The following is a 27,683-nucleotide window of genomic DNA, read 5'->3' on the forward strand; positions in this document are numbered from 1 at the left end:
TTATGCAGTTGGTGGGGGAGGCATTGGGTGAGGCTGCTGCAAACCATAGAACAAGTCAGTTATTATCACACAAGGTTTGCTAGGCAGCTTAGTTAAATGACTAAAACGATGCACTTACTTGTTGAGTGTTGGTTCTTGCAGATTCGTTTCTTTCTTCAGTGGCCTCCTGTTCAGCCTGTGCAGATTCTAAGGTCTCATCATAGTACATTTCAGCCAGTAAATCCTCATCCTCATCATCTGCTGGTGCTTGTGGGGCAGAACTCCCTTCACCTACAGCTTCCTTCCGCTTTTTACAACTTCTCTTATTGTGACCAGCCTAATGATAAACGTATTAGTCATAATTTGAACTAGTTATCACATTTATCAATAACTATAGAACAGGACAAAATATCAACTATAATTGGTTAACCATACCTGGAGGCAATACTTGCAGATAATAGTCCCAATCCTCCTCGATGTTCTATGAGGGTCACTCTTCTCCTTAGGGCCATCATTTCTCTTGTCTCTCTTGAGTGTAGGTCGACCAATTGGTTTTCTATACCGTGGTGGCAGAATGGGGAGGGTATCAACATCGTGCTCCCAGTACTCCTGGCTTGGAACTGGACGCATAGTAATCTGATAGGCTGCGTTGTATGCACCCATGGTGAGCCAGTTGTGGGCATATTCTTCTGGCCTCCTGTTCTGGTAAGCCAGTGCAGCACAGGCATGTCTACATGGTAAACCTGTGATTTGCCATAGTCGACAGCTGCATGTACCTTTGCCAAGATCCACACTTACCTTCGTTGGCAAACAATGCACCTCATACACATTCCCTGCGTCATCTCCAGTAGGCAGAGGCATCCATTTGTTGCTCTCTCGCTTTTCCCTCTCTAATCTGCTCTGTTGGGTTGGTGCTAGTCTTCCGTTGTACCCAACCAAAGCTTTTTTGTTCCTAGCCATAATCTTCATTACGTAGCACCTGACTTCCTCCAACATTGTAATGATCGGCTTACCCCGTCATCTTCTTAACCTTAGCATTAAACACCTCGCAGTTGTTGTTGGTGTAGTTGTCCAACTTAGGGTATTCACTGAAATGAGCTCTGCTCCATTGTTTAGAACTAATCTTATGCAGGTACTCCCAAGCCCCAGCATTGATGCTTTTCAGTCTCTCCATGGCAGCATTGAAGTCTTGTATTGTGGTTGCCTTGGCACAAGACCACATGCACATTTTCAGCTGTAAGTCACTCCATTTCTTGCGAAAGTTTTGCCATATATGCATTGCACAGAATCTGTGGTTGGCATTTGGGTAAATCTCTTGTATGGCTGGGATTAGTCCCTATAGTAATTCATTTAAGTAAACAGTGCTCAGATTTCAAACAAACCAGAAACAGATTTAAGTATTTAGCTAGACAATTTCCCAGCACTCCAATATCAGTCTCAAAACAAAACAGAGTTGTTTATATGTCTCAGCACAAACCATACATAAGTAAAACTAAACCAGATTCCAATAATAATTCATATGTCTCATTCACTATTTAGCTAGTCCAACAATCCAAACACATCAATAGGGTTCTCATTCCGATACAATTTTCAGCATTAGGCTACTAATGATTAAGCAATGAGAAAACATATAATTTCTAATACATACCTAAACCAGACACAAAACAAATAATCAGCCATACCTTATTATACATATTTAAGAGAAAACATCAAAGTCACTAAACACATGAATCAGCCATACATTCTTATAAGTAAATCTGCACAAGTACCTTTTGCATATCTGACATGAAGTTAAACCCATTAGCTTGAAAATCTCCCACATCCTCCTGGAGTATCTCCAGAAACCACTTCCAACTTTCTTTGTTCTCTGATTCGACAACTGCGTAGGCAATAGGATAGATATGATTATTTGCGTCCTATCCTATTGCAGTCAGCAACTGCCCCCCATAGTATCCTCTTATGAAGGTCCCATCCAAACCTATAAAAGGTCGACATCCTCCCACAAACCCCTTCTTGCACGCTTCAAAGCAAACATAGATTCTCAGAAAAACTGGATTTGAATCAGGCATGGGATTTGTTTGGATCCTTACTGTCGAACCTGGATTAGTCTTCAGTATCTGGTTACCATAATCACGAAGTCGTGCATATTGTGCAATCTCAGAACCTTCAATCCGCTCTTTTGCTTTCTTCATAGCTCTATAAATTTTCCTTTCATTAATTAGTATATCATACTCGGATCTGAAGTATTGGTCAGCCTCTCTAACTGTCAAGTTTGGCTGCACTCGAATCCTCTCCTCCAACTCATCTATGACCCACTTTCCATCTGCTGACTTACATCGATTGTCCCTACTACATGTATGTTCATTTACGAATGTCTTTACCTGAAAACTTGCTGGAAATGTTCTCTTGGCACAGTATATTTGCCAAGGACACTCCTCATCATAGCATATAGCCTTCGATCTTGTAGAATCACATCGAGCAAAGAATATGCTCCTTCCAATATTGATATTAAACTTTCTGACAGCCTTCCTGAAGTGGCTTAGAGTTTCAAACTCCATCCCAACCTCCAACTGAACCTGGTTAACTGGAGCATCGGGATTGCTCTGAGGAAAAACTGGAGTTTGTTCGGTATCGTCGTCACTTGCTATGCTATGCAATTCCTCTGATTCATAGCAATGATGACCAGGATTTTCATCAGAGAAATCATCATCATCAACGGGGACGTAGAAGGTTGGAGGCTTGTCTGGATCGGGGTTTGGAATGAAAGACTGGCCTGTAGGGGGGCCTCCTAGTTGATCTCCTCTTATTCACCTTTGGCCTTCCCTGAACCTCCTCTGAAGGATTGCTCTGATCATTCTGGGGAGTCCTATTGGTGTCAGAGGGTGGGACTGTCTGAGGGATTGATTGTGAGAGTGGATTCCCATATGGATGAGGGGTGTATTGGGTTAGTTGTTCTGGTTCAAGAGGTGCAGAGACATTGGGTTCAGAAGCAGGGACTGAGTCTGAACAAGCAGTGTGTGTTGGTTGCTGATCTTGTTCAATAGGTGGCTGGGAAGGTTGGGACTGACTTGATGGTGGTTTATCTGGTATGCCAGGCGTTGGGGGAGGCTGAGAAACCTTTCCTGCCTCAACAGATCCTGAGAGTTGTGGGTCTGCTGTCTCCTCTTCCATAGTGATATTGTCCTCTTTTTGGGCATCCAAATCAGCCTGTGTATGTGCTTCATAGGCCTCTTCCCTGCTCTGGGCCTCACTCCTTTTTCGGTCATCCATCCCAACATGCAGATTACTTACAATATCAGCATCATCCTCATCTTCCACTACTATCAACCTTCTTTTGGGACTGTTTTTCGGAGTTGGAACCTTTTTAGCACACCGCTTTACTCTCCTCTTTGATGGAGTCATGTTGTTCTCCTCTACTAACACGGGCTCATCCACCGGATGCTCTGTATATACATTTACTCTATTACTGTTCTTCACAGCTGCCTCATACATCCTAACTATATCCATGTCAACCTTGAGGTCCCTCAACCCATCATCAAGCCCTTTCCCAGGTTCCAGCCAGAAAAATTTAGAAACAGATGTATATCCTATATCCTTCACCAAATCAGATACGAAAAAATCATTCAAGGTATCAACATTAACCCTCTCTATCTCTGTGACTTCACCATCAACATAAGTAAGCTTCCCAGACGGCCCTCTCTCAAACCGTCCTCTATGATTAATACACAGTGTTATATGGATGGTGGCCATTCCTGAAACTGAAATAAACCAACACATTCTAAGATAATAGTGCATGTTACTACACCTAACACAAACCATAATCAACTACTTCAGCACCCTAACAGAAACCCTAAATCAATTAATCAACTAATTTAGCAACTCTCAGCCACGATTTCATATGGTAATGTAATCTATCCAACTAGTCTCAGTGACATTTGAAATAAATTAACACTGGCAATGACATACCTCAGCTCTCTGCCGAGCAAAGGGGGTGACCTCTACACCGTCGGCGACGAAGTCCCAGGGTTCGAGCTCCGCTGCCTATTCCTTGCAAGTTCCTCTACCACGTTCTCGTTTTGATGGCTCTGTACTGCTCCAAATGCCTTTTCCAACTTCCGAATGACAACGTTGAAAGCCGTAGCTTCAGGGTGATGGTTTCGGAGTGTTCCCGGCGTCTTCTCCGGCTAGGAAACAAAAGGACGCTCTCTGCTAGGGCATAGTCAACGTCCCGCAAATTTCTCTTCAATGTTAAATTTTTTAATGTTAAATTCCACGTGGATTGAGCTTTGGGAGGTTCGGATTGCCATGTAGGATTATACAAACCCGAAGCAGGTGCCAATCCAAGCCAGGCTATTTTTGTCACACGGAGCCCATCTCTCATGGTTACAAAGTCAGTTTCCTTCTATGATGGATACATTTGTCAGCGTTCTGAACTATCATGGGTACAAATGGTCAATTATTCGTTTGTTTTTTTGGTACGAATGACTATGAGAGATTAGAGTTCATGGAGAAGCATTAATAAGATTAAAGCAATTTTTTTATTGTGGATGAATAATCAAATGTGTTTTTGATTTAGAGCAAAGTGATAAATAAATCCTGAAAATTTACATTTCGAACAAATTAGTCCTAAAGAAATAAGTACCAATAAAGTCTTTCAGAATAACAAACGTGGACAAATTAGTTCAAATTAAGATTTTTTATTTTAGAGAATTTTATTGGTACTTTTTTTAGAGACTAATCTGTCCAAAGTGTAAATCTCCAAAAGTTTATTTATTACTTTACTCTTTGTTTTATTTTTTAACTTATTCAAAATTTAAAATTATAAGATTAAAATTAGTTGAATTTTAAAATTTGGTTAATTTAAAAAGATAATTTTTGTCTAACATAAAAAATAATATTTAAAAAAATTATTTTTATTAAATTATAAGTATTTTAATAAAAGTACTAATATGATATATATTTCTTTAAAAAAATTAAGTGCTAACGTAAAAAATATAATCCATATGTTATTTTATTATTTGTTCACGTTTTGTATGTACCGAAACAACCACCTAAACTTAAACGTCTCAGATATGCCAACTAACTTAATCTTTGATATGAAGAGTTTAAGATTCTTTACCCCCCCTGTTTCTAATTAAACCCATAAATAAAAGAAAAAAAAATTGCAATTTAATAACTTTTATTAATTTTTTTAATAAAAAAGTTGCATTCAAATGCGAAATTATTTTCTAATGTTACTATTGATTTAGCTTATCAAAATATACCTGAATAAAATTAACCAAACAGACCAATGCAATTTAACAAAATCCTAGTCAAATGATAAAATCTGTTTTTTTTTTTTTTTGTTAGGGGGAGGGATGGGATTAAATCTGTTTATATATCCATAAAGTTGGTCATTTAGTAAGCACATCCATTTACTTTTATGATCTTCCATCCATATAAGAATATATTCCCCATAAGCAGACCCAATATGATGACCTACACTAAAAGGAATCATATCTATAAGGTCAAGAATATCCATGGCATAATTGCCTTCTCTTTACAAGATGATGCTAAAGACAATTCTCCTACAATGCATCAAATAAAAAATCAATCACCAAAAACAGACAAAATAGGCAAAGGCTTATCAAGAGAGACTCGTGAATAAACAAAACTCTGTAGCCTCATCATTACAGTGTGATAAAACTGCTTATTTTTCTTCTACAGAAAAATTACATAAAAATGACAACTTAAACAGCACCTGTGTTATGTGAGGTCAAAGAAACATTCACATCTAATTTCACAATATTTATGGAGATGCTGGAACCTACAAAATATAAATCATAAGCCTAACCTGTATCTCATCCAAACTTTAAACTTTTAACACATTGTAAGATTTGTCAAATGCCACATTTTTTAGCTGTCATGGCGAACGGCTAGGGGCTCCTTTCTTGAATGAAAATGTGGGCGTGCCAGATAATGTCGCTCACAGGTTGACAGAGATATTGTGGTGAAGGACAGCATTTCATAATATAATCTCTGGTTTGAACTGCTGTTCCTTAAGTTTCTGAACAACTTTTTCAGCTAAATCGCCATATGCTCTGGAAACCACAGAATCAGGGGCAGCCAAAACTATGGGGTGCCCTTGATCACACGCCTCTCTGATCTCCATTTCGAGTGGTATCTAGAATCGTTAAATTGAAACTTGTCACTAAAACCAAACACATAAATTTTGCAGAAGTCACTTAAGAAGATTGAGAAGAAGGTGGGCTTTTACCCAAGCGATTATTAACTTCACTTTCTCTATGTCTTCCTCATTTAATTTTGGCTTGAAAATTTTAGTTAAACATGGACGCATCATAAATCCTTTTATGAAAAGAGAGAATGAACAAATTAATAAACTATGGTTCTAGTTATGTAAGTTAACATTTTCTATGCTATTTAAAATTTCAAAAAACTTGGGTTTGCATTTTCACAAAGATATAGCTAAATCAACCAAAAACTAAAGAAGTGATAAGTTATCAGTTATCACATAATAAAGCTTCCACTATATGATCTGCAAAATTATACTCTCAACTGTACAATCTAGATAGAGATAATAGGCATACCTCGCCTAAAAATTCTAACCCCATTTCACTGGCTGCCTTAGGAGCCCCTCCTTTACCAAATATATACGATGGTTCACCACAATGTGGACACTTAAAGCAGCTCATGTTCTCTACAATTCCCAAAATCTGAAAGAACGGTTAAAGATCTCATATGAAAGGACCGAAAAGGTAGTATGCATTCAGGGTTTTTAGAAAATATGTAAACATCATATCTGAGTAAGGAACAATCTATATATCAATGCTAATAGCCTTTAAGAATTATTCAGCTGTCATCACTCGAATTGTATTATGAATCAAATACAAAAGCACACATAAAAACAGACCATATAAGCACAAATGAATTTGTTTCAAGTACACATTTGAATATAAGATATTCTTCTCATCCTTAATCAAAATAATTCACAGAAATAAGCCATTAGGATTTACAAAAGCAAGACACTTGATTTCATAACTAAACTAATTCCAACCTAATGCAACAACATAGTGATTCGACATAATTAGAAATTAATGAAGGATGTCCATAGAAAGCACAAAAACAACGTAAATAATGCATTCATTAAGCAAAAATGTAAAGATTTTCCTCTAGAATAATTGAGACAATTCCCGATGATGCAATTTTCTAACTAAACAATAGATGATTATTCTCATGTTAACAAAAAGTTGGAAGAGACACATGTATATGCTGACCCAAAGTAACTAATCATTTAGGAAAAATTAAGGAACACCAGTAATTATCATACCGGAACATCAACTTTATTGAACATTTTTACACCCCTCCTGGCATCCATTAATGCAACATCTTGAGGAGTTGAAACAATCAGTGCACCTACCATATATTCGGTCATTAAAAGAACAAAGACACAAAAAGATAAAAAAAAAGGCCCATCTGAAGACCGAAGGATAACTAGTAATTGCATTAAACATAAAAACTTGAAATATAATGATGCTTTCTTAAATTTTACCCTTGACTGATTTTATTAAACTTTCAACCCATGTACCCTTTTGCTTATAGAACTGATATTACACTGAAGATGTTTCAGCTGAAAACTAGCAGAGCATGATAAATAGGTCTAAGTCACAACCTCCTTTTGTAAATTTCAGTGCATACTTCAGGTAGATGAGATCACAAAGACTAAAATGCAAAAATCCGTAGGCCGTCTAAGCTTTTTGTCAAAGCATTTGCTTTAGACCTCATCACCCACACCCCAAAGGTCACATTAGTGGAAATACACTGCTTTTCGTGACCTACCTGATAATTGCAGATTCTGAGACATAGCTATCTGGACATCACCAGTCCCAGGAGGCAAATCCATCACTAAAACATCAAGGTTTCCCCAGTCAACTCCCCTTGTCATTTTCTCAAGAGCATTTGTTACCTGTGATAATCCAGTAAACAAAAATTTATTTATTTATATTTTTGAAATGGAAAACAAAAAAATGGATGTGGTTGTCAAGATGTATTCAGTATGGATTCCTTTACAGTAGATCTCAACAAATGACAAAAGTTGCATGAACCAGTTAAAGCAAGAAATAGTAAGAGAAAGTGAAAAGAAATAAGAACCAAATAAAGTAGAAGTTACAGGTATACCATGGGACCTCTCCATACAATTGGGGCATACTTCTCGACAAGGAACCCTATTGACATACACTTGATCCCATAATTTTCAATGGGAATCATTTTCTTATCTGAAATAAGTGAAGAACAAATATTGGCATGAACTATCTTATCTGAAATAAGTGAAGAACAAATATTGGCATGAACTATAACAGATGGAAGAAACTTCTGCATAAAGCCTAAAAGTAAACAAAAATTACAAAAGAAAAAAACAGACCAAAGTAAGAAACAGTTCAAATATTCTAATTATTGTATTGGTTCCCATCCAATCCTAAAATTTCAACAGAAGTTAATGATTTCTGGTGATCTTCTTGAGCACCATTTGCAACACATTCATAGTTCATACTTGTAATGCATTTAAATATATAGTACAGATAAATTTAACAAAACTCAAAATGCATCAAAGTTAGAGAGTACCATTCATAGGGTTTTATACTATAATCATACAATATCTGAAAGAAATTTTTACAACACTTTATTTCCAAATTCCCATTGCTTAAAAATAATTCTGTGTGGAGAGTAGAATCATACAATATCTGAATGTGGAGAACAAACACGTTTGACATTGATGCTTTCCCTTTTATGCACCATGATAGCTATGCCTACATCTAGCTGTGGTTTTTTGGTTTATGTGTCATTCAAGATGAATGTTTACTACAAAGTGAAAAGTATACCTTCAGTGACATCAGGTTTTCTGTTGATGTTCATCATAGTGGGGATATTCGGTCCATATACATCAGCATCAAGCAAACCAACCTTCAGTTGGCATTTACTTGCAAGTGCTACAGCTAAATTAACTGCCAAATCAAGAAACATCACTCATTCACAAGACACAAGTACACAACACCAAAAAAAGCAGCAAGACATCCAAGCTCAGCTAAATGAACCTAATTACAGATGTTTCTGTATATCCAACCACTGCTATGGAAAACTTTTGCCTGTGGGACAAATAAATTCCCATATCAAGTACGCCAGTTCTATTTAGAATGCATACAGAAAGAAGGATTCAGACATTTTAAAACAAATTCTTATTGAACATGGTATAGACTAAAGAGTCACATTAGTTGTTAAAATGACATCTCATTGTAATAAATAATCCCGACTCATTGGAACAAGGACTCATACCAGCAGTAGTAGACTTTCCGACACCGCCTTTACCGGAGGCGACGGCAATGGTATCCTTGATTCCAGGAATGCGAAGGTGCTTTGCGTAGCTCCGGACAGCCCCTAGCCTCTGAGAAGCCAAGAATCAGTGGGTGAGTGAGTGAGTGAAAATGCAGCAGAACGGTTTTGAACAGATAATAATTTAGGTGAATAGAAACTCACCCTGAATTGCCCTAACACTTCCCTCATGATGGGGCCCTTGTCTTCTTTGGTAGAAATGCTAGGTCTCCACACACACACACACTATCTTGGTAATCTGATTAGAGAATGGTAAGAGGAACGAGTTTCTACTTTCTACACAGGTGTCAATGGAGCCTCAAACCATAGTTATCAGAACCAAACCCGTAATAGAACCGGTCAAACTTCTGGATCGCTGGTTACTGGTTTAATTAATAGCAATTACTAATACAATTACAGAATCTATTACATACAATCAGCATACAATTAATAGTAATATCATTATCTAAACCTACATTAAAACTGAAGAAATCAAGTATATAAAATTAATCAAGAACAACTGAAAAAAATTGAAAGCTCACCTACACGGACTGCAGAAGCAGACGCAGAGTCAGGGACGGGTTGCGGACCTGGGGTTGCAGAGGCCAGGCCACCGGCGAGGAGAGTTGCCCGTAGAGGAGAGGAGGCCGCACGCAGAGCTTCGGACGACAGAGACAGACGCAGGGGAGCCACGACCGACAGAGAGCAGGCGAGGCACGCCTGGCGACACAGACGGAGGAGGCAGAGGCCGGCGACGAAGCACACGGCTCGGCGGGGCCAAGACGGAGGAAGGAGAGCGGAGACTGGTGGCGCGAAGGAAGGTGGCTGACCGGCACCGTGAGTGAATTAGGGAGGAGAGAGAATCGGTGATGAGTGATGAGTGATGAGTGAGTGAGGTTGGGGAGGGGAGGGGGCGCCGAGGGTTTTGGGGTGGGAAATTAGGATTTTTTCACACTAATTTCAATATTCTATTTGAAAAATATCAAATACTATTAAAATTTATTATTTTTATTCATCGTTTAATTATTAGTTCAATTTTTTTAGTTTAATAATTTAATAGCATATTTTATCATATATTTGTAATCATTAATAATTAAATAATAACTAAAAGAATAATATTCTGCAGCCAAATAATTTCACATTTTAGATCATGCGCCACACTTCTTATAATAGACTTAACATAAATCTCCTTTCTTCGTTCTTCTTTAACGTAAATGTCTCCTTTCTTCTTCGTTCTTTAAATTTTTGTTTTGTTCTTCGTTCTTCTTCAATGTAAACGTCTCCTTCTTCTTCGTTCTTCTTTGTTTTGTTTGTCTGATTCCTTGTGTTCTTCGTTCTTTAGATAATGATCTGCATTTTTTTTAAATCGAGCAGTGTAATTAAAATCGTTCTAAAATAATAAATGATACAAGTTCAAATCAGCTGAATAAGGATAATTTAGATTATTCATCTGAATCGAATCAAGTAGACGAGGTTAGAATTATACCATAGTGTAATTTTGAATTGAATGGAATGAAATTGAATCTAATGCAATTGAATAACAATAGTCTGATTATATTGATATTTTCAGTTTATTTGTTATTACACAATGGTCTGGTTATATTGATATTTCGATTCATTCGTCAATAATTTTGAATTAAATGGAATGGAATGGAATCTAATACAATTGAACAAAGTGATAATGAATAACTTCATTCTTCTTTTCTAAAATTTGTGTTGTTTATGAATTTGAATTTGGATAGAATGCAGAAATTTCTGAATTTATAGAATGCACAATTTTTTGTTCATTTATATTACACAATGGTCTCGTTATATTCAAATTTCGGTTCATTTGTCAACAATTTTGAATTGAATGAAATGGAATAAAATCTAATGCAATTGAATAGAGTAATAATGAATAATTTTATTCTTCTTTGCTAAAATCAGTGTTGTTTATGAATTTAATTTAGATAGAATGCAGGAGTTTCTGAATTTATAGAATGCACAACTTTCGGTACATTTGTTATTACACAATGGTCTGGTTATTTTCATATTTCGGTTTTCTTTTCAGTCCAGGTGTGTTATCGATCAACAATTTGTCCCAAAGATTGGAATGACTTTCAAAACACTCGCAAAAGCCGGAAAATTCTACAAAGATTTTTCCAAACTTGCTAGTTTTTCTACGAAAATAAGGAACACCACTCAGAAGGAAGGTGAAATTAAGAATCAATTACTTACATGTAGTAGAGAGGGGAACGAAATAGAAATTCAAGATATCTCTAACTCAGAAGACAAATCCCTTAGCAAGAATAAACTCTCCAGCCAGGATTTACATACATATTTTGAAGGGCGTTGGTCTTTGGATAATTTTTAAAGTTGTTCTGAATCATTCACATACATGTTGTCCAGATCGAGTAGAGATGCTTAAACAACACAAGGAGCTAAGTTTTATTGAGGAAGCTGGAATCAGACCGACTAAAACATATCAGTCATTTGTAGCAGTAGTGGATGGTCATCGTGAACTAATTTTTATTGAAAAAGACGTGAGGAATTACATCACAAGGGAAGTAAGGAATGTTTCTGAATAAGATGTTGCCAAAGAATTTCGGAAGTACTTATTAAGAATGAAAGAGAATAATCAAAATTTCTTTTATGAGCTTAATCTTGAAGTTGATCAATCTATCAAAAATGCATTTTGGGCTGATGCAAGAAGTAGAGCTGCGTATGAGTATTTCGGAGATGTTGTTTCATTTTATATGACTTACAACACAAACAGGTAATTTTTGCTGTTCTGGTTTTGGTTCCTTGTGATATCATTTTTGGTTCATACGAGCAACTAATTTCGGTTCATAACGGATTTTTCTTCTGGTGTCCACTGCAAGTATAATCTGGTTTTCGGTTCTTTTGTCAGTGTGAATCACTATGGTTAGTTGACACTTCTTGGATGCACTTTGATGAAAAATGAGGACATTCAGTCATTCAAATGGTTATTCGAATGCTGGCTTCGTTGCATGGGAGGAAAGACACCAAATGAGATTCTTACCGATCAATGCGCATCGATGCAAAGGGCTATTGAGATTTGTATGCCAACAATAATTCACAGTGGTGTATTTGGCATATTATGAAGAAGATTCCACACAAATTAAATGGCTATAAGAGACACGAAAAAATTGAACAAGAGATGAGTCATGTTGTTTGGAACTCGTTTACAAAAGATGAATTTGACAGAAATTGGAATGATTTTCTCATGAAGTATGGTGTTGGAGGCAATAAGTGGCTTTCAGGTAACCGTGATTTCATTTGAATTAATTGATGTTGTCAGTTTTTCCGATTCAAAAGAGTATAACTTTCGGTTCATTTGGAGTCTCATTTTTGTTTTCTGTCCCATTTTGCAGAGATATTTGAATATCGTCATTTATGGATTTCAATTTATCTTGATCACCACTTTTGGGCCGAGATGAGAAGCACATAAAGGAGCGAGAGCATGCATGCTTTTTTTTAACAAGTTTATCACACGCAATAGCTCCTTGATTCAATTTGAAAAGCAATATGATAATTGCCTAGGAAGCAGAGAGCAAAGAGAGAGAAAATCTGATGCTGCAGATTTTCATACTGTCATACCATGTGCAACAAAATCACCAATAGAAGTTCAATTTTAGCATGTGTATACTCACGAGAAGTTCAGGAAAGTCCAAGCATAATTTAGAGAAAAGATGAATTGCATCACAAGATCAACACAGTCCGCTCTAAGTTTTATGACATATGAAGTTGTAGAACAGGTTTCTAACTCAACATTCAACAAGTTTGTTGTCACATACGATGCGGTATCACGGGAAGTAAAATTGCAGTGCTTATTGTTCGAGTCAAGGGGTATTTTGTGACATTATTCTCTGAGTGCCTTAAGTTTTGAGCGAGTAGATAAAGTGGCACCGAAATATATATTGGAACGTGTGGAGTAAGAACGTAAAGAGGAGACACACACATATCAAGAGCAGCCAAGACGAGCCTCTATTGAAGCCAAGAAGCAAGAGATTTGACAATTTGGTATTTTACTCGCGCAAGATCTATGAATTTGCTTCAGAATCTGAGGAGTTGACTGAAATTTTGCACCGCGCTTTTGATAATGTCATGGTCTAGATGCAAGAATATCAAGCGAAAAGTAAATGGCAAGTATTCGTGAACGGCGGTAAATGTGGCTGATTTCGTCATAGAGGAGGGGTAAGTGGTGGACGAACGATGGTGCGGCCAGGGACGGATGTACATGTGTGATTGTGGGGGCAAGCGCCCCACTACAATTTGAAATTTTTTTGAGTAGTATATGATAATAATATTTATTTGTCCACACTAAATTATTGAATTTTACCCCACAATAATTTTTTACTCAATTTTTGGTATTTCATAATCAATTTAAGAATTTCATATTAGATGTCGTTAGAATGATCAATTCTCAATTTAAATGAAATTCGTGTTTTTTCTTAGAAATCGATTCGAAAGAGTATTATTTATCTTATTTTATAGGGTAAAAAACGGTATTAAGCCATGGGAGGAAACATATAACGCAAATCAGCCAAAATGAATTTTGATACGCCATTCAACCAAAGCAAAAATTTATATAATTCGAATCTATACGTTTCGAATTATTATTGTATGTAGTTCGAATTGAGCAAATTCGAATTACGTGCATGCATGAATTGCAAGTAGTTCGAAACAACTTGTCTCGAATTACCAAAGAGAAATTCGAATCAAATCAATTCGAATTACTAAGAAAGAGTGACGTTAATTTAGTTCGAATCATATTAATTCGAATTACTAAGCTTTGTTAATTCGAAATTAGTTGATTCGAATTATATATATAGTGCGAATGAAGTTGATTCGAATTACTGTGAAGCAGAGCTCTATATATATGCTGTAAACGTGAGTTGCTCTCAACAGAGAGGTGAGATGGCTAGTGAGGATAGTTTTCTAGTGTTGGTACACCACAGAGGAACTTGTGTGTAACTTTTTTTCTAGAAAACGATGTACTATGTTTGCTAAGTTGTTAGTTTTCAGTGATAAAGAATCCGTCTCGTAGAAGATATGTATGTTAAATGTGTTACTAATAATGGAAATAACTTACATATGGAAAATACACATGTTATCACCGTCACTAATACAGAATAACGGAAAACCAAAGACACTGCTGCATGATCAACTAAAATAGGAATACAAAATACAACACTGACAACAAAAGTATATAACATACAACAAAGATAACAACATAAAATAGAGGCATAACGACGGAAACATATAACAACCAACAAATCATCTAAATAGGTGCGACCCTGTGCCACAACGACGTGGGACCCGTGTCCTATGACCTCTCCGGATAAGGGGCTCCTCATCCTCGATCTCGTCCTCCTCGTCCTCCGGGGGTGGCTGTGCAGGCACCCTAGTCTGGACATGTAGGGGTCTGGAGGAGGATGGTCCGGCGATTGAATGTGATGGAGCAGTACGTGCTGATGCTGGGGTCCCACCCAAGGCGAAAGGCTGAACAGGGCCAACTGAGGGAGGCTCATTCAGATCGACATCTAGCGCTGCCTGTGTCCCCGTCGTCTGTCCCCGTCGACGGGCTGCCTCATCCTCCTACATGATGGTGGTGATCTCATCTAGGAAATGTGATCCTCCAAAATCCGCGTCAATCCCATCACCGGCAAGAAACTCTGAAAACATGGATCCTGGAATCACCCATGGCGTATTCTCCTGAGGTGTCTGGTCGTCAGTGGGAACACCGACGAAGTAATCTCCGAGCGACCCCACGCCAAGCCCAGTGTCAGGATGACTGGATGAATCTCCCATACCGGACCCATACCACTCTCCACCATGTCCACCGTGAGCGAGCCTAACATCCCCCACTGGAGCTCCTCCTCCAGCCGCATGATCACCACGATCAGGGCTATCCTGCCTAGGAGCAGCCCGCCTCCTCCTGCCTCCACGCCCTCGTCGTCGACCACCGCCCCTACCGGCCTCATCACCCTCCTGCATAGCCTGGTCCAGCCATCTCCAGTCACGCTGGCTACGACGTGTCCCAACTCGAGCTCTCCTGTCAACCCGACGCCTGTCAGGAACGTCGTCAATTATGTCCATATCTGGAACTCGGCCTGCACCCCTCTGCGACGCCTCAACCGAAATAGGAATACCTCTCGGATCCCCCAAGTACATCTTAGGTGACAAGAACCTCTTCCCATGCTGATGCCACCAGCTCAAGAACTCATGTGAGGGTCCCGGGTCAGCAACAATATCGAACCGTAACACGTGATCTGCACGTGACTCCCAGTGAAGATGCCAATGCTGTAAATGGGACGGAAACCAACGGTCACCACCTCTCCCATCCTTCGACATCAAGAAGTCGATGTTCAGGGCGGGACGTGGGGGAGGCTGAACGCCGTCGAACTGCGGTAACACTCTATCAATCTGATGCCACTCAACCACCGCAAAATATATAAGGGACGTCACACACCGCCATAACATCGTATGTCGAGGCTCCAAGACCTCCGGGTGGACAACCTGCAGGACGTCGGGTGTGCTGTAGGGCATCCATATAAACTGAAAAAAGCAAATCAAGTCCGTTTGACAAATTCGTTAAAATATATACACTGAAAGAAGTAGTAACTACACATATGAGCTTAGCGTACTTACGTCCCGAGCCTGTAACAAGTCGATCCTCAGTCGAGCCGTCTGCACCCGAGGTCCCTTCTCGCTAATCCCAGGATTATATCCTGACCACCTGCATAGGAAATTAAACATAGTATTGCATTCATGAGTTTCTCTAAAAGCCATAAAATTGCATGCGAAAATGAAAATACAAGACATAAGGATAAATAGTACAATAAGATAGTGGTACCTCGAGGCAAGGGGCCAGCTAAACGCATCATACCCAGCAGGCCTAAAACCAGGAAATCGCCAAAAGATCCAAGACTGAAGTAACTGTAACGGCCCAGCTAACTTCACAACATGTAGGTTGGCCACTCGGCACTTGCACCGGTACAACCATGCTAGTGCCGCCGACCCCCAGCTATAGCCTCCCATCTCCTCAAGCCGAGCCACAAACGGTAACCATCTGATGTGAATACGGTTGCCAGACTTGTCGGCAAACAGCTGGGTGCCCAACAACATCATGATGTAGGCACGGGCAAAGCGCCTAACTGTCTCCTCATCGGCCCCGTCTGGGTACTCTCCAAAAGTCTCCTGGAACCAGGTGCAGTTCACTGCGAACTTTTGAATTTGGTTTTCAGGAGGTAAAACACCGAGCAACTCATGGAACCACTGCCAAGCTGGCCGGCCACCCTCAATGTATAGGTGGAAGTCTGTCAGGCAACCGCTGACGTAATGTCCGTCCACTGGCAACCCTAGCTGGTACGCGACATCCTGAAGTGTGATGGTGCACTCTCCGAACGGCATGTGGAAGGTGTGCGTCTCAGGCTGCCACCTCTCGACGAATGCACTCAGTAGGGGCTCGTCTGATCTATTCGGAACCATCTGTCGTTCAGTCTCGCAAGATGGTATAATCCGGCTATCTGCAAGTACGAAACGTATCTATCATCAAGACGCATCCCCTGCTGCCGCTGCATGCTCGATATGCAACGCCGGGGCTGGGCATTAGATGAACCGCATAATTAGAAAAAATTAAAATAACACTAACATATACAATTCACGCCATAAGGAACCAACACAGTAAACATGCAATAGTAGATATATTAAACCAGCGACCAAAATTGAATGCATAAACCGCTACCCTAAACCACTAACACTAACATAAACCACTATCAAAAACCATTAACAAAAACCACTAGCCTAAACCACTATCCTAAACCACTATCCTAACATAAACCACTATCAAAAACCATTAACAAAAACCACTAGCCTAAACCACTATTCTAAACCACTATCCTAAACCATTAACAATAACATAAACCACTATAAAAAATCATTAACAAAAACCGCTAGGCTAAACCACTATCCTAATCAACTGCCAAAAACCACTATCATAAACCACTAACAAATACCACTATCATAAACCGTTATCATCAACCACTGCCTTTTACCACTAACAAAAAACACTACAAACAGCGCAATATCAGAAACAACTAACCTCGTCGTTGATCGCCCCGGCGATATGAGCAACTCCATCCAAATGATAAAGCCTCCCCGGATCGTCCCCCATCGCCTGAATTTTGCACCCCGGTCTTTGTCAGCCCAATTGTTGGTCGTTTTCTCTGGGATTTGGTGGAGTATGAGAATGAAAAAGTGATTCAAATGAACTTTGTTCGAACTCCTTATATAGGTGAAACCCTTGTAATTTGAATCGACTTGATTCGAATTACCTATTGAATCCAGAAACACGTAATTCGAATCAATATTATTCGAACTCTATACGTCTACCCATCTCCATGTAATTCGAATTGATATAATTCGAATTTGCCTTATATAGTTCGAAACAACTTGTTTCGAATTACGTGCGATTTTTGCATGCATAATTCGATGCTTATTGATTCGAATTAGGTGCAAATTGTTCTAGGGAGTATTTCAAATTGAGTCAATTCGAATTATGTGTAAACCTAATTCGAATTCTATTGATTCGAATTACATAATATTCTGTTCTGGTGGATTAATGTCTCAGATTTTCATTTGGCGGATTTGGATAAATATGAGACACCCTTAGCTTATTTGGGTTTTTTACCCTTAAATATAAATTAAACAATACACATATTTATATACAAATATATAATGATTAATAAATAATTTGATAACTGATTTTTATTTACACATAATATTTTTTTATAAAAATTATTATTATATTATATATTTTGTCGCACTATCAAAATTTTCTAGATCCGTCGGGTGCGGCCGCGTGACAGTGTGTTGCTGTCCTTCACACGGGTTCCTACGTCATTGGCGGTGGCGGTGGCTGTGGCGATTTGCAACGATGACGAAGGCGACAGAAGACCAATCGATGCCGCGGCAGCGTTGTGGCGGCACAAAAAAACCGTGCATTGCATGACATTGGGGGTTTGAAGAGAGGAATTAGAGTTTGAAGAAAAGGGATTATTAAGATTATCAATGAGAGAAAATGTTTTTTATATAATGGGTTATGGGCCTTTTTTAATTTTTCTAAAATCTGGTTTTTAAAAAATTTAATTTTTAATTGATTGTTCACATTGTTCATATTTATCATTGTTTCCCATATTTTTTCTCATTTTATTTTAATGAACATATTCATAATCAATTGCTAGTTTTGTACTTGTATTCTTTAAATATCTTTGTAAATAGCTATAGTAGACGACATTAATTAACAAAACATAGATGACCATTTACTTTAAACAAAATCCGAAGATCCAAAAGAAAGGAAACAAATATATTATTGGATTCCTATATTTTTTCCCAGTTTCCCACGTCCATTCCTCTATGTGCAGATTTATGAACAGCGAGTCAACTTACAAGGACAGTAGCACTTGAATAATGAACAGGTGAATGAAATATAAAATTTGGAAAAATTATATTTCGTAATTTTTTTTTATCTTTTGTATACTTTTTTAAAAGCATATGGATACAAACTTTATTCACTATTCTCAAACTGATAACCAGAATCCCTATAGTTTGTTTTTGGTTTCCTGAGAATCCCTATACTTTCTTTCTTTTTCCTTTAATTTGTTTCAGGGCACGAAGGACTTCACTCTCCCTCTTGGTAATTAAGGTGAGCTAGCCATCCATACATACATCAACTTCAACTCCTTCTATGCTGCTTCTTTAATTGCATGCTTTTGCCACATTGTTGATGATGACGTTCAATATTTTCCAATGTTTTAAAAATAAAACCAAAAGACCCAATAGTTCAAATTATTGGTTAAAAAATTTGAAGTTTAACTAGTTCATTCATAGTTTGTTATACATATTAAAAAGAGTTGAATATATATTCAAATAAATTTATCTTTATATAAAGATATTGTTAGAGAAGTGTTAGATGATAGTTAAACATATTAAATAATCAAAGAATTTTAAACAGTCAACTTTACTTTAACTTGATGGGAGTAATTACAAGAACAAAAAGGTTATTTTATTCAAACTTTCGGTCTAAGAAGACAAAAGTTGTTTATTTCAGGGATTTATTTTGACTGATAAGCCAAACAAAAGCTAAGTATTAAACAATGGTTCACATGATCCCGAGATTATTCAGGAATTGGATCCCCAGATTGCTAAACTGCTTCAGCTACAACCTCAACCAGAGGAGGCACAACCGTTGAGGAATATTCCAACAATGAGGAATCTGTTCAGTGAAGACGTGATTGAAGATTACAATGATAGGGAACTGGCTGACATCTTGTTTGTGGATGCATGTGCTTTGTTGTATTTCATGGACAATGTTGATGAACAAAATCCAGAAGAGTTGACCCTAAATAAAGCTTGACCAATTGACGTATACATGGAGAGATATCATTTTGTTAGAAAACCAACTTCCAATGGAGTTACTAGAGCTTCTAAGCGTGAGCGTGCGAGTGAGTTGAACAATTCATTTTTCAATTTTCTGTTCATGAGCCTAACAATTGTTTCATACATTTGGGTCATCGCTTTCTCCTCCGGTAAAGCCTTCTTTACTTGATCGTGGTATTCGTTTCATGTACACTATCATTTCTAGATTATTCAAAAAAGAGGAAACTTTACCTCTTAGAAATGTAGGAATTCGAGTGGAAGCAAACAAAACTTCTGAATGGAAATGGAGTAACATATCTTTCACCTCCAAATTGTTTAATGCTCCCAGGGATCGTAGTTGATGATGTCGCTCCTTATTTTTATCACAATATGATTGCATACGAAATGCTTCCGGATTTCCCCAACAACTACGAGTTCGGTTCCTACTTCTTTTGCAAAGAAGTAAATTGTTGTGAGCAGTGATGTAATTCTCTCTCTCTTTTCTCTTTTCTTTTGCATGGTGTGTACTCATAGTTTTGTAGTTTAAATAAAAAAGTTTCATATTTTCCTATTCAACTTGTAGTAGAAAAAATTACACTTTTATGTTTTATGTAACGGGGAGACTCACATAAAGATAACCAAAACAACCTTTTTTAAAGTTGTTGATGTGTTACTATATGATTGGTTGTTTACTAAAAACCGGTTATAAAATCAGTTTCTAAACCAAATGCTTTAAATTTGGTTCGATTCGGCTGATTTAAATAAACCAGTTCGGATTTTTTTTTCCTTAAATCTACAACACTACGTCGTTTCACAATCCCTTCTCCTTCCTCAACATCACTGTTACAGAAGCTCTCTCATCTCTCACGCCTTATTGACGGGAACCCAAGTTTTCTCCCTCAATCGGCATCGGTCTCCCTCACTGTCTCCGACAAGCTCGTCGTCGGTCTCCTGCGGTCTCCGATCTTGCGTGCCTTCCCTGCCTTCGTCGTCATTGACGGCAGTAGCAGCAGCTTCTAGAACTGGACGTCGTCGCCGCTCCGTGTCTTGTCACCGCCTCGCAATCAGTCTCGCGCCGTCGTTGCGCCCGTCAACGCCGGAGACAGAAGCAGCAGGTCCCCGACTTCCTCTTTGCCTTCAGCAACTCCTCGGCTTCTTTCGCACAACCTGGTCCCAATTTGGTGAGTTCCAACAAATTTCCCTGTTTGTTTCTTTTGTGTTTAGTTGCTGTGTTTAATTTTTTTGCCGAAAATAATTACATTGAGCAAAGATCACCAATATAGGTACATGGGGTATTCATAAAAAGATTAACTTTATGAATGATTGAAGCCAAAATTGGGGTTTTTACTATTTTATTAATAATTATACTATTTTTCTTCTTAAAAAAGTAATTTATGAAGTAAATAATGTGGAAGTTTATACAATTTATTCAAACATGATCATTACGAACGTTATGTGGATAGTGAGTTGATTATTAGAATTCAAGAAGGGATCAATCAATGTTAAATTGGAATTGTGGATCTCGTTGTACTCGATAGATGATCTTTTAGAAGTGATTTTATGTGATTTAGCCAATTAGTTTTTTTTATTCAAGTGTTGTCCCTTTCTTTTGCCATTTTATCTATATAAAAATGTTTCTCTGCAACAAATATCACCATATAACAATATATATTAACAAAATGAGAGAGAGTATCATGTTGAATACAGCAAAAAATATGATTAATGTGGAGGTGTAAGGTAGTTTTCAATCTCCACCTCTAACTAAAGTAAGAAAGAACGCGAGAGAGAGACTAGCACCAAATCTCCGTCTGATAGGCACATATTTGCACACCTAAAAATTAAAGAATGATTCAATTTCTAACCACCCTAGTTTGTGTTGCTCCTTATTCCTAACTTGTGGGCCCCTATCAAAGAATTATATCATTCTTTATCCTAAAAAAATAGACTATAAAGATGTTCATCTTGCAGCTTCGTAGTTACACAACTGTATGTATAAGAACTAAAAAATTAAGTTCATTAAGTGAGAAAAAAAGTTCTGATTGGAGAAGCATCACTTATGGATATTCAAGAAATTTTACCTGGTTGGTTCATCATATTCATATAGGGTTAGGTAACTGATGAGAGAACTTTTGCGTGGTCTAGAAAATTGCGGATAAATACTCGTTGTAAGTATAGTTTCTAAACCTTCAAAAGTCCTTTCATACAACGTTTTGGTTGTCACAAGTAACAAACCCCTTTGAAATTGATAACCGAGTATTCAAACCTCGGGTCGTCTTCTCAAGGAACTGCAGGGAAGTATGTTCTTATTATTGGCTATGGAGATTATAAATTGGGGTTTCAAGAATGAGGAGTGACGATTGGATTTTTGACGGTTTAGAAATTCACTAATAAAATCTCGTTGTAAAGTATAGTTCCTAAACCAAGCAATAATCCTTTCATACAAAAAGTTGTTTGTCACTAGTACAAACCCCTAAAATTTATAAACCGAAGTATTGGACCTCGGGTCGTTCTCCCTAGGAATTACAATAAAGTGTCTCGTTATTGGTTGTGAGTTATTTTGGGGTTTTGGATAAAAGGCATGAAAAGTAAATGGTAATGAAAATAAACTAACAACTAACAAGGCTCTTGGCAAGATGTGAGAACTAGAAGTCCTATCCTAGTTATCCTTCTCAATTGTGATGAAAATTGTTCATTGCTCCCACTTAGTCAACCTCTAACCATGGAGGAAAGTCAAGTGGATGAATCAATTTGATTCCTCAAGTCCTAATCAACTCCTAAAGAAATGGCTAGCTTTAGAGGCATTCGAATCAATTAGCAACTTCTAATTATCAATCAATCAAAGGAATTAGATAACTCAAGAGTCACTAATTACTCTACCAAAGCCAAGAGGGACAAAACCTACACTAGAATCCAAACAAGCATTTTATCAAACACTTGGTAAGCATAAAAGAAAAAAAACATAGTAAATCAACAACAAGAATGAAGTCTAACAACGATTATTGGAAGGAGTTAACAACAACAATCAAAGGGAACACATTTATTATGAATTACCTTTATTGAATTGAGAGAGAGTAAAAGGAACAATACTAGATCTATAACAAAATACAAGAACAACATAAAGGAAATTGCAATAAAAGAATGGAAGAAGAATCAATGTAACTACAAGAAATTGAGATGTAGAAGTAGAAGAACATGAATCTAAATCTAGATCTAAGAACTAAACATTATCCTAATCCTAATTCTAGAGAGAAGTGAGAGCTTCTCTCTCTAAAACTCTAAACTAAAAGTGATTATTGGTTGAAAGTGATGATGATCCCCCTTCCCCTTAATCCTTCATCCTTTTATTTCTTTTCCTTAGCAATTTGGCGCCAAAAATGGGTTCAGAAAACCTCTCAAATCGCCAGGCACGTGTTGCATTAATGAGGTCATGTGCCATCATCGGCGCGTGCGCGCATGGTACGCGTGCGCGTCCTTGGCCTGTTTCGCAATGTGCGCGCGAGCGCCTTGTGCGCGTGCGCGTGCATGGCTCTGATTTTGCTTCTTTGACTTTTAATGCTTCTCTCCACTTGTATGCTTCCTTCCTTGCTTCCTTTGATCCATGCCTAGCCTATTTCATCCTGAGATTACTAACAAACACATCAAGGCATCTTATGGAATCAAAGAGGAAATAGAATTCATCAAAATAAGGCTTAAAAAGCATGTTTTTACACTTAATCACAAATACGGGAGAGATAACAAAATCATGCTAATTCCTAGGCTAAATGTGACAAAAGGTTATCAAGATGCTCTAAATTCAATACAAAACAAACCGTCAAATTGGGGTTTGTCAACCTCCCCACACTTAAGCCTTAGCATGCCCTCATGCTAAAATAAGAAGGTACTAAGGGTTATGACATTGAATGCAACTAAACTACATGAATCCTATCTAAAGGCAACTACCTAAAGCAATTGGAAGTGCTTAGTTCAAACAAATCAATTCCCAAGAGAGCATGTGTAAGCACAAGAGCTAGACAATAGGGATTAAGTCCAAACCACAATTGCATTGAATTATCAAAAAGAGTTCAAACTTGCAAGAATATAGGTAATATAGGTGAACACATATGATTGAACTTTTGAACCCTCACCGGATGTGTATCCGTTCTATTCACTCAAGTGTTTAAGGGTTAATTCACTCAATTCTCTTCTAATCATGTTTTCCAAAATTTGATTTTCTTCTAACAATCAACACTTATTCAATGCATGCATACATTCATCATGAGGTCTTTCATTTAGGTTGTAATGGGGTTGGGGTCAAGGTAGGATCATTTATGGTTAAGTGGACTAGGATTTGAATCTTTGATTAGCATAGACTTTTCCACCTAACTATATAATGGCCTATGCAAGTTCAAACTACTCTAACTACCCATTCTTCACTTTTTCTTACATATGCATGCATTTCCTTTTTATCTCACTACACTTATGCATTGGCTCTTATTGAGCTTCACTTTGGGGCATTTTGTCCCCTTTTACTATTTTTTCTTTTTTTCTGTATACAATTTTTTTTCTTTTCTCTCTTTTTTTTTTTTTTTTTTTTTTTTAAACTATGTACAAGAACATCAATGCATAAGGTCTATACATTTAATCAATACATGAATATGTACCCAATTCCTAAACATGAAAGTGTACTACCCATTTTATCCCATCCAATGTTCCCAACCCTCACCAACTTGAATAATAAACATTCTCACTAGCCTAGGCTTAATCAAAGATCCAAACAAGGACTTTTCATTGGTTTTCCGCCTTGGGCTTGTAATGTGCTAAAATGAGAGTAAGTCGGTTAAGCATAGGCTCAAAATTGGCTAACAATGGAGAGTAAAAGGTAGGCTATTTGGGTAAGTGGGCTAATGAAATAATGGCCTCAATCATACAAATGCATGAATACAAGAAATAATTGGATATATAGAATCAAGCAAATCAAGGATCACAATCATAGAAAGAGAACAATTGCACACAAGAATGGAAAATAAGTGGTTATAAAAATGTAACCACACCATAAGGCTCAAGTCTCACAAGCTTGTGTTCTTAATTCAATACATGCTTCACAAAGTATGAATTCAAGCAAGTTTCACCAAAAATTTTCTTCAATCAATTGGGTTGGTGTCCTATGTTCTATAATTAAAATTCTTGGAAAATCTCAATATTTGACTAGGCATTGTTGTGATTGAAGAATTCAAAAATTATTTTCCTTAGTTTACCCTTTTCATTTTCACTTAAACCGATTTCTTATGTAAGAAGGGTGACTAAGTTTTCACTTAAAACATTATTTCTAATCACAACCACAAACTAAAACGAAAGATATACCAAAGAAGATATGCAAAAATGTATAAAGAAAAATCCAACTAAAATATGGAATCTATCATCTAAAATATCTAAAGATATCCAAAAGCATCAAAATATCTAAAATCCAAAAAAGCAGTAAAGGTATCCAAAATGGCAAGAGTATCCAAAATAAACTCTAGATGCATCAAATATATACAAGAGCTATGCAAAGTAAGGTAACTCAGAAGGTAGCCAAAATGTTCATCGGTCCTCTAATGATGCTACCGGTGACCTCCCCACACTTAAGACCAAGCATCGTCCTCGATGCTAAACCGGAGGATCAGCGGAAGGTACAACGGTAGCTGCTGAATCAGTCTGAGGCTGTGGAACCGGCTCCTCATGGGTCTGTGGGATCTCTGTAGTGTTAGGAGCAGCTGGAGGTGCATCCCGCTGAAGTGGCTCATCCGCATCCTCCTCCTGATGATCCTGCTCATCGGAGGTCGGAGAGTCTGGAAGCGGAGGTAACTCAGCGCCAAGGGAGATGAGTGCCTGATCCATCCGATCCAGTCGGCGTCTGACATGGAGCCTCTCGCGCTCCAAGAACTGAAACAGACGCTGAACCAGTAGGTAAGTGGGCTCGGGTGCTGAAGGAGGTGGGGCTGCTGTCAAAGAAGATGGTATAGCTGCCTCGACTGACGCTCTAGCTCGAGAACGGCGGCTAGTCGGGGGCCTCTCGTGCACCCACACACCCCAGGGAATAGTAACTTCCTTGTCGTCGTCATCTGGAGGTGGTGGTGTCACGTCATTGTCCTCCCACGGGACATCAGCTAGCTCAGCTAAGCTAGTAACCAGTGTCGGAAACGGTAACAAGCCGCGAATATGAGCTCTCCACATGCTATGCCTAATCAGGTCGTAAGGAGTTACAAATTGATAACTAAATACAAAAATAAACATTTGTTACCTTGCAGCCGTAGGATACATGTAGATCCCTCTATCTGGTGGACACCACTAGAAAAATCTCTGGTATATCCAGGACATCAACAGCGGAGTGCAACCGGCGATGTCTGTGATGCCTCGGTGTGCTGCCAAACACTGTGACTGGCACGTCCAAGCCAGCACGGTCGAGCCCCAAGACAATGCTCGGCACTGCCCAAAGTCCTCAAGAAGTGGGAGCCAACGCAGGTGGACCAGGTTGTTCAACTTGTCTGTCATCAGATAGTCTCCGATCAGTATCATAATGTAGCACCTGGCATACTGTCGGAGGGTCTCTGGATTGTTTGTAGGGGGCATCTGACAGACACGGTCCCGCAGCCAAACGAGCTTCAGCATGGACGACTCCTTCCTCTGCGCCGCCTGCTGTGGGACCACCGGAGGTCTGGCACCCAGCAGCCACTCCACCAATTGCCACGTCTTCGTGTGGTACGACCTACCGAAGTCACGGAGGCACCCCAACTGGGTCTCCGTGTGCGCGTAGTCCTAGGTGGTATGCCACGTCCTGCAGGGTGATAGTGGCCTCACCCCATAGGAGATGAAACATGTGGGTCTCCAGACGCCATCGCTCTACGAATGCCATAATCAGGGAATTGTCGAATGTGAAATCCCTGAAGGGCACCGTGTCACCGAATCCAGCCTCAACCAGATACAGAACGATGGCGTCGGATCGAGGAAGGGTATGACTCACTCCCCGGGACCATAGAAGGCGAGGCCTCTGATAAAAAAAATTATATTCAAGATTATCAAGAAATAATTTTAAAACTTTTATTTGTTCTTCGACGTTTAACGGTCCTCGTATGATCACTGAATCTTTAAATAGGTTTCTATATTTTTTTTTTGTTAAATTCTTACGTTGTTTTTTAGTTTTGTAATTAGATTTTTTTAGTATAAAAAATATTAAACTTAAATAAATATTTTCTTCTAAATTAAAGATATTTCTAATTAAGAACATATTTAGATCTTTGATTACATATTTTTGAGACAAATATTATTCTATTAATTTTAATATATTTGATACTAAAAAAATCTAACTATAAGATTATAAGTAGTATAATAACTACATTAAAAATTATAAATCTCTAATTATAGATTTTACGAAACTATAACAAATAAAATAGAGTTCCAAACTAATAATTATATAGTAACAACCTAATACAAGTGAAATGAATTAGAGTTCTAAACTAATAATTATGTAGTAACAACCTAACACAAGTGAAATAAAATAGAGTTCCAAATTTCTACCAATAACCTATTTTTAACACTACAAACTATATTCTAGTTTTTTGTGACTACCCTAACCATGACTACATACAATAATATATCTATATGAGATTGCACAAAATTCAACACAACAGAACTAACCTGAAAGTCGACTGCCCTGACGTAATGTGAAATCTCGTTCAGCCTGTTAATAACTCCATCGTTTTTCGCTACGCGTGCCATCGCAGTATTTGTCGATAACATGGTAAAAAAAGGGTAAAAGAGAGGAGAAAGTGGTTGAAAATGTCAAAATGGGATCGAGTCAAACGCTGTCAACGACATATATTTATAGTCGACCTTATCTTATTTACAGTATAAATAAAATATACACATATCACATCCACGTATCTTATTTTATTTATAATGTA

At 38.0% G+C, this 27,683-nt stretch overlaps 4 protein-coding genes and 1 pseudogene across 5 annotated transcripts; all 5 read right to left on the reverse strand.

Moving 5' to 3' along the window:
* LOC148573108 (uncharacterized) lies at positions 1 to 990 on the reverse strand (the record flags this gene model as incomplete). Its single annotated transcript, XM_088505675.1, has 3 exons — positions 1 to 36; positions 119 to 316; positions 415 to 990. Coding segments are annotated over 3 exons (810 nt in total), but the record flags the coding sequence as incomplete, so codon positions are not given.
* LOC148573109 (uncharacterized) lies at positions 989 to 2,537 on the reverse strand. The gene is made up of 3 exons (XM_088505676.1): positions 2,078 to 2,537; positions 1,749 to 1,858; positions 989 to 1,315 (listed from the first exon to the last, which is right to left on the reverse strand). The coding sequence occupies exons 1-3, from the start codon at positions 2,535 to 2,537 to the stop codon at positions 989 to 991; spliced, it is 897 nt and encodes a 298-aa protein (XP_088361802.1).
* Positions 2,538 to 2,691: 154 nt separating this feature from the next.
* LOC148573110 (uncharacterized) lies at positions 2,692 to 3,729 on the reverse strand. The gene has a single exon (XM_088504624.1). It carries the CDS (start codon positions 3,727 to 3,729, stop codon positions 2,692 to 2,694), a length of 1,038 nt encoding a protein of 345 aa, XP_088360750.1.
* Positions 3,730 to 5,599: 1,870 nt separating this feature from the next.
* On the reverse strand, positions 5,600 to 10,335 carry INDH (INDH1(iron-sulfur protein required for NADH dehydrogenase)). Of its 2 annotated transcripts, none has more exons than XM_016327493.3 (9): positions 9,885 to 10,335; positions 9,508 to 9,725; positions 9,307 to 9,415; positions 8,856 to 8,978; positions 8,155 to 8,252; positions 7,816 to 7,942; positions 7,307 to 7,392; positions 6,567 to 6,692; positions 5,600 to 6,142 (listed from the first exon to the last, which is right to left on the reverse strand). In XM_016327493.3, the coding sequence occupies exons 2-9, from the start codon at positions 9,532 to 9,534 to the stop codon at positions 5,984 to 5,986; spliced, it is 855 nt and encodes a 284-aa protein (XP_016182979.1). In that variant the 5' UTR covers positions 9,535 to 9,725; positions 9,885 to 10,335; the 3' UTR covers positions 5,600 to 5,983. The 2 variants fall into 2 exon arrangements, with proteins under 2 accessions (XP_016182979.1, XP_016182978.1); XM_016327492.3 differs by having other exon boundaries at positions 9,889 to 10,312.
* A 4,287-nt stretch (positions 10,336 to 14,622) lies between these two features.
* On the reverse strand, positions 14,623 to 15,519 carry LOC148573111 (uncharacterized; annotated as a pseudogene).
* Positions 15,520 to 27,683: the final 12,164 nt, after the last annotated feature.

The sequence above is a fragment of the Arachis ipaensis genome, chromosome B2, assembly GCF_059453495.1.
Source record: "Arachis ipaensis isolate K30076 ecotype BB chromosome B2, ASM5945349v1, whole genome shotgun sequence".
Lineage (NCBI taxonomy): Eukaryota > Viridiplantae > Streptophyta > Magnoliopsida > Fabales > Fabaceae > Arachis > Arachis ipaensis.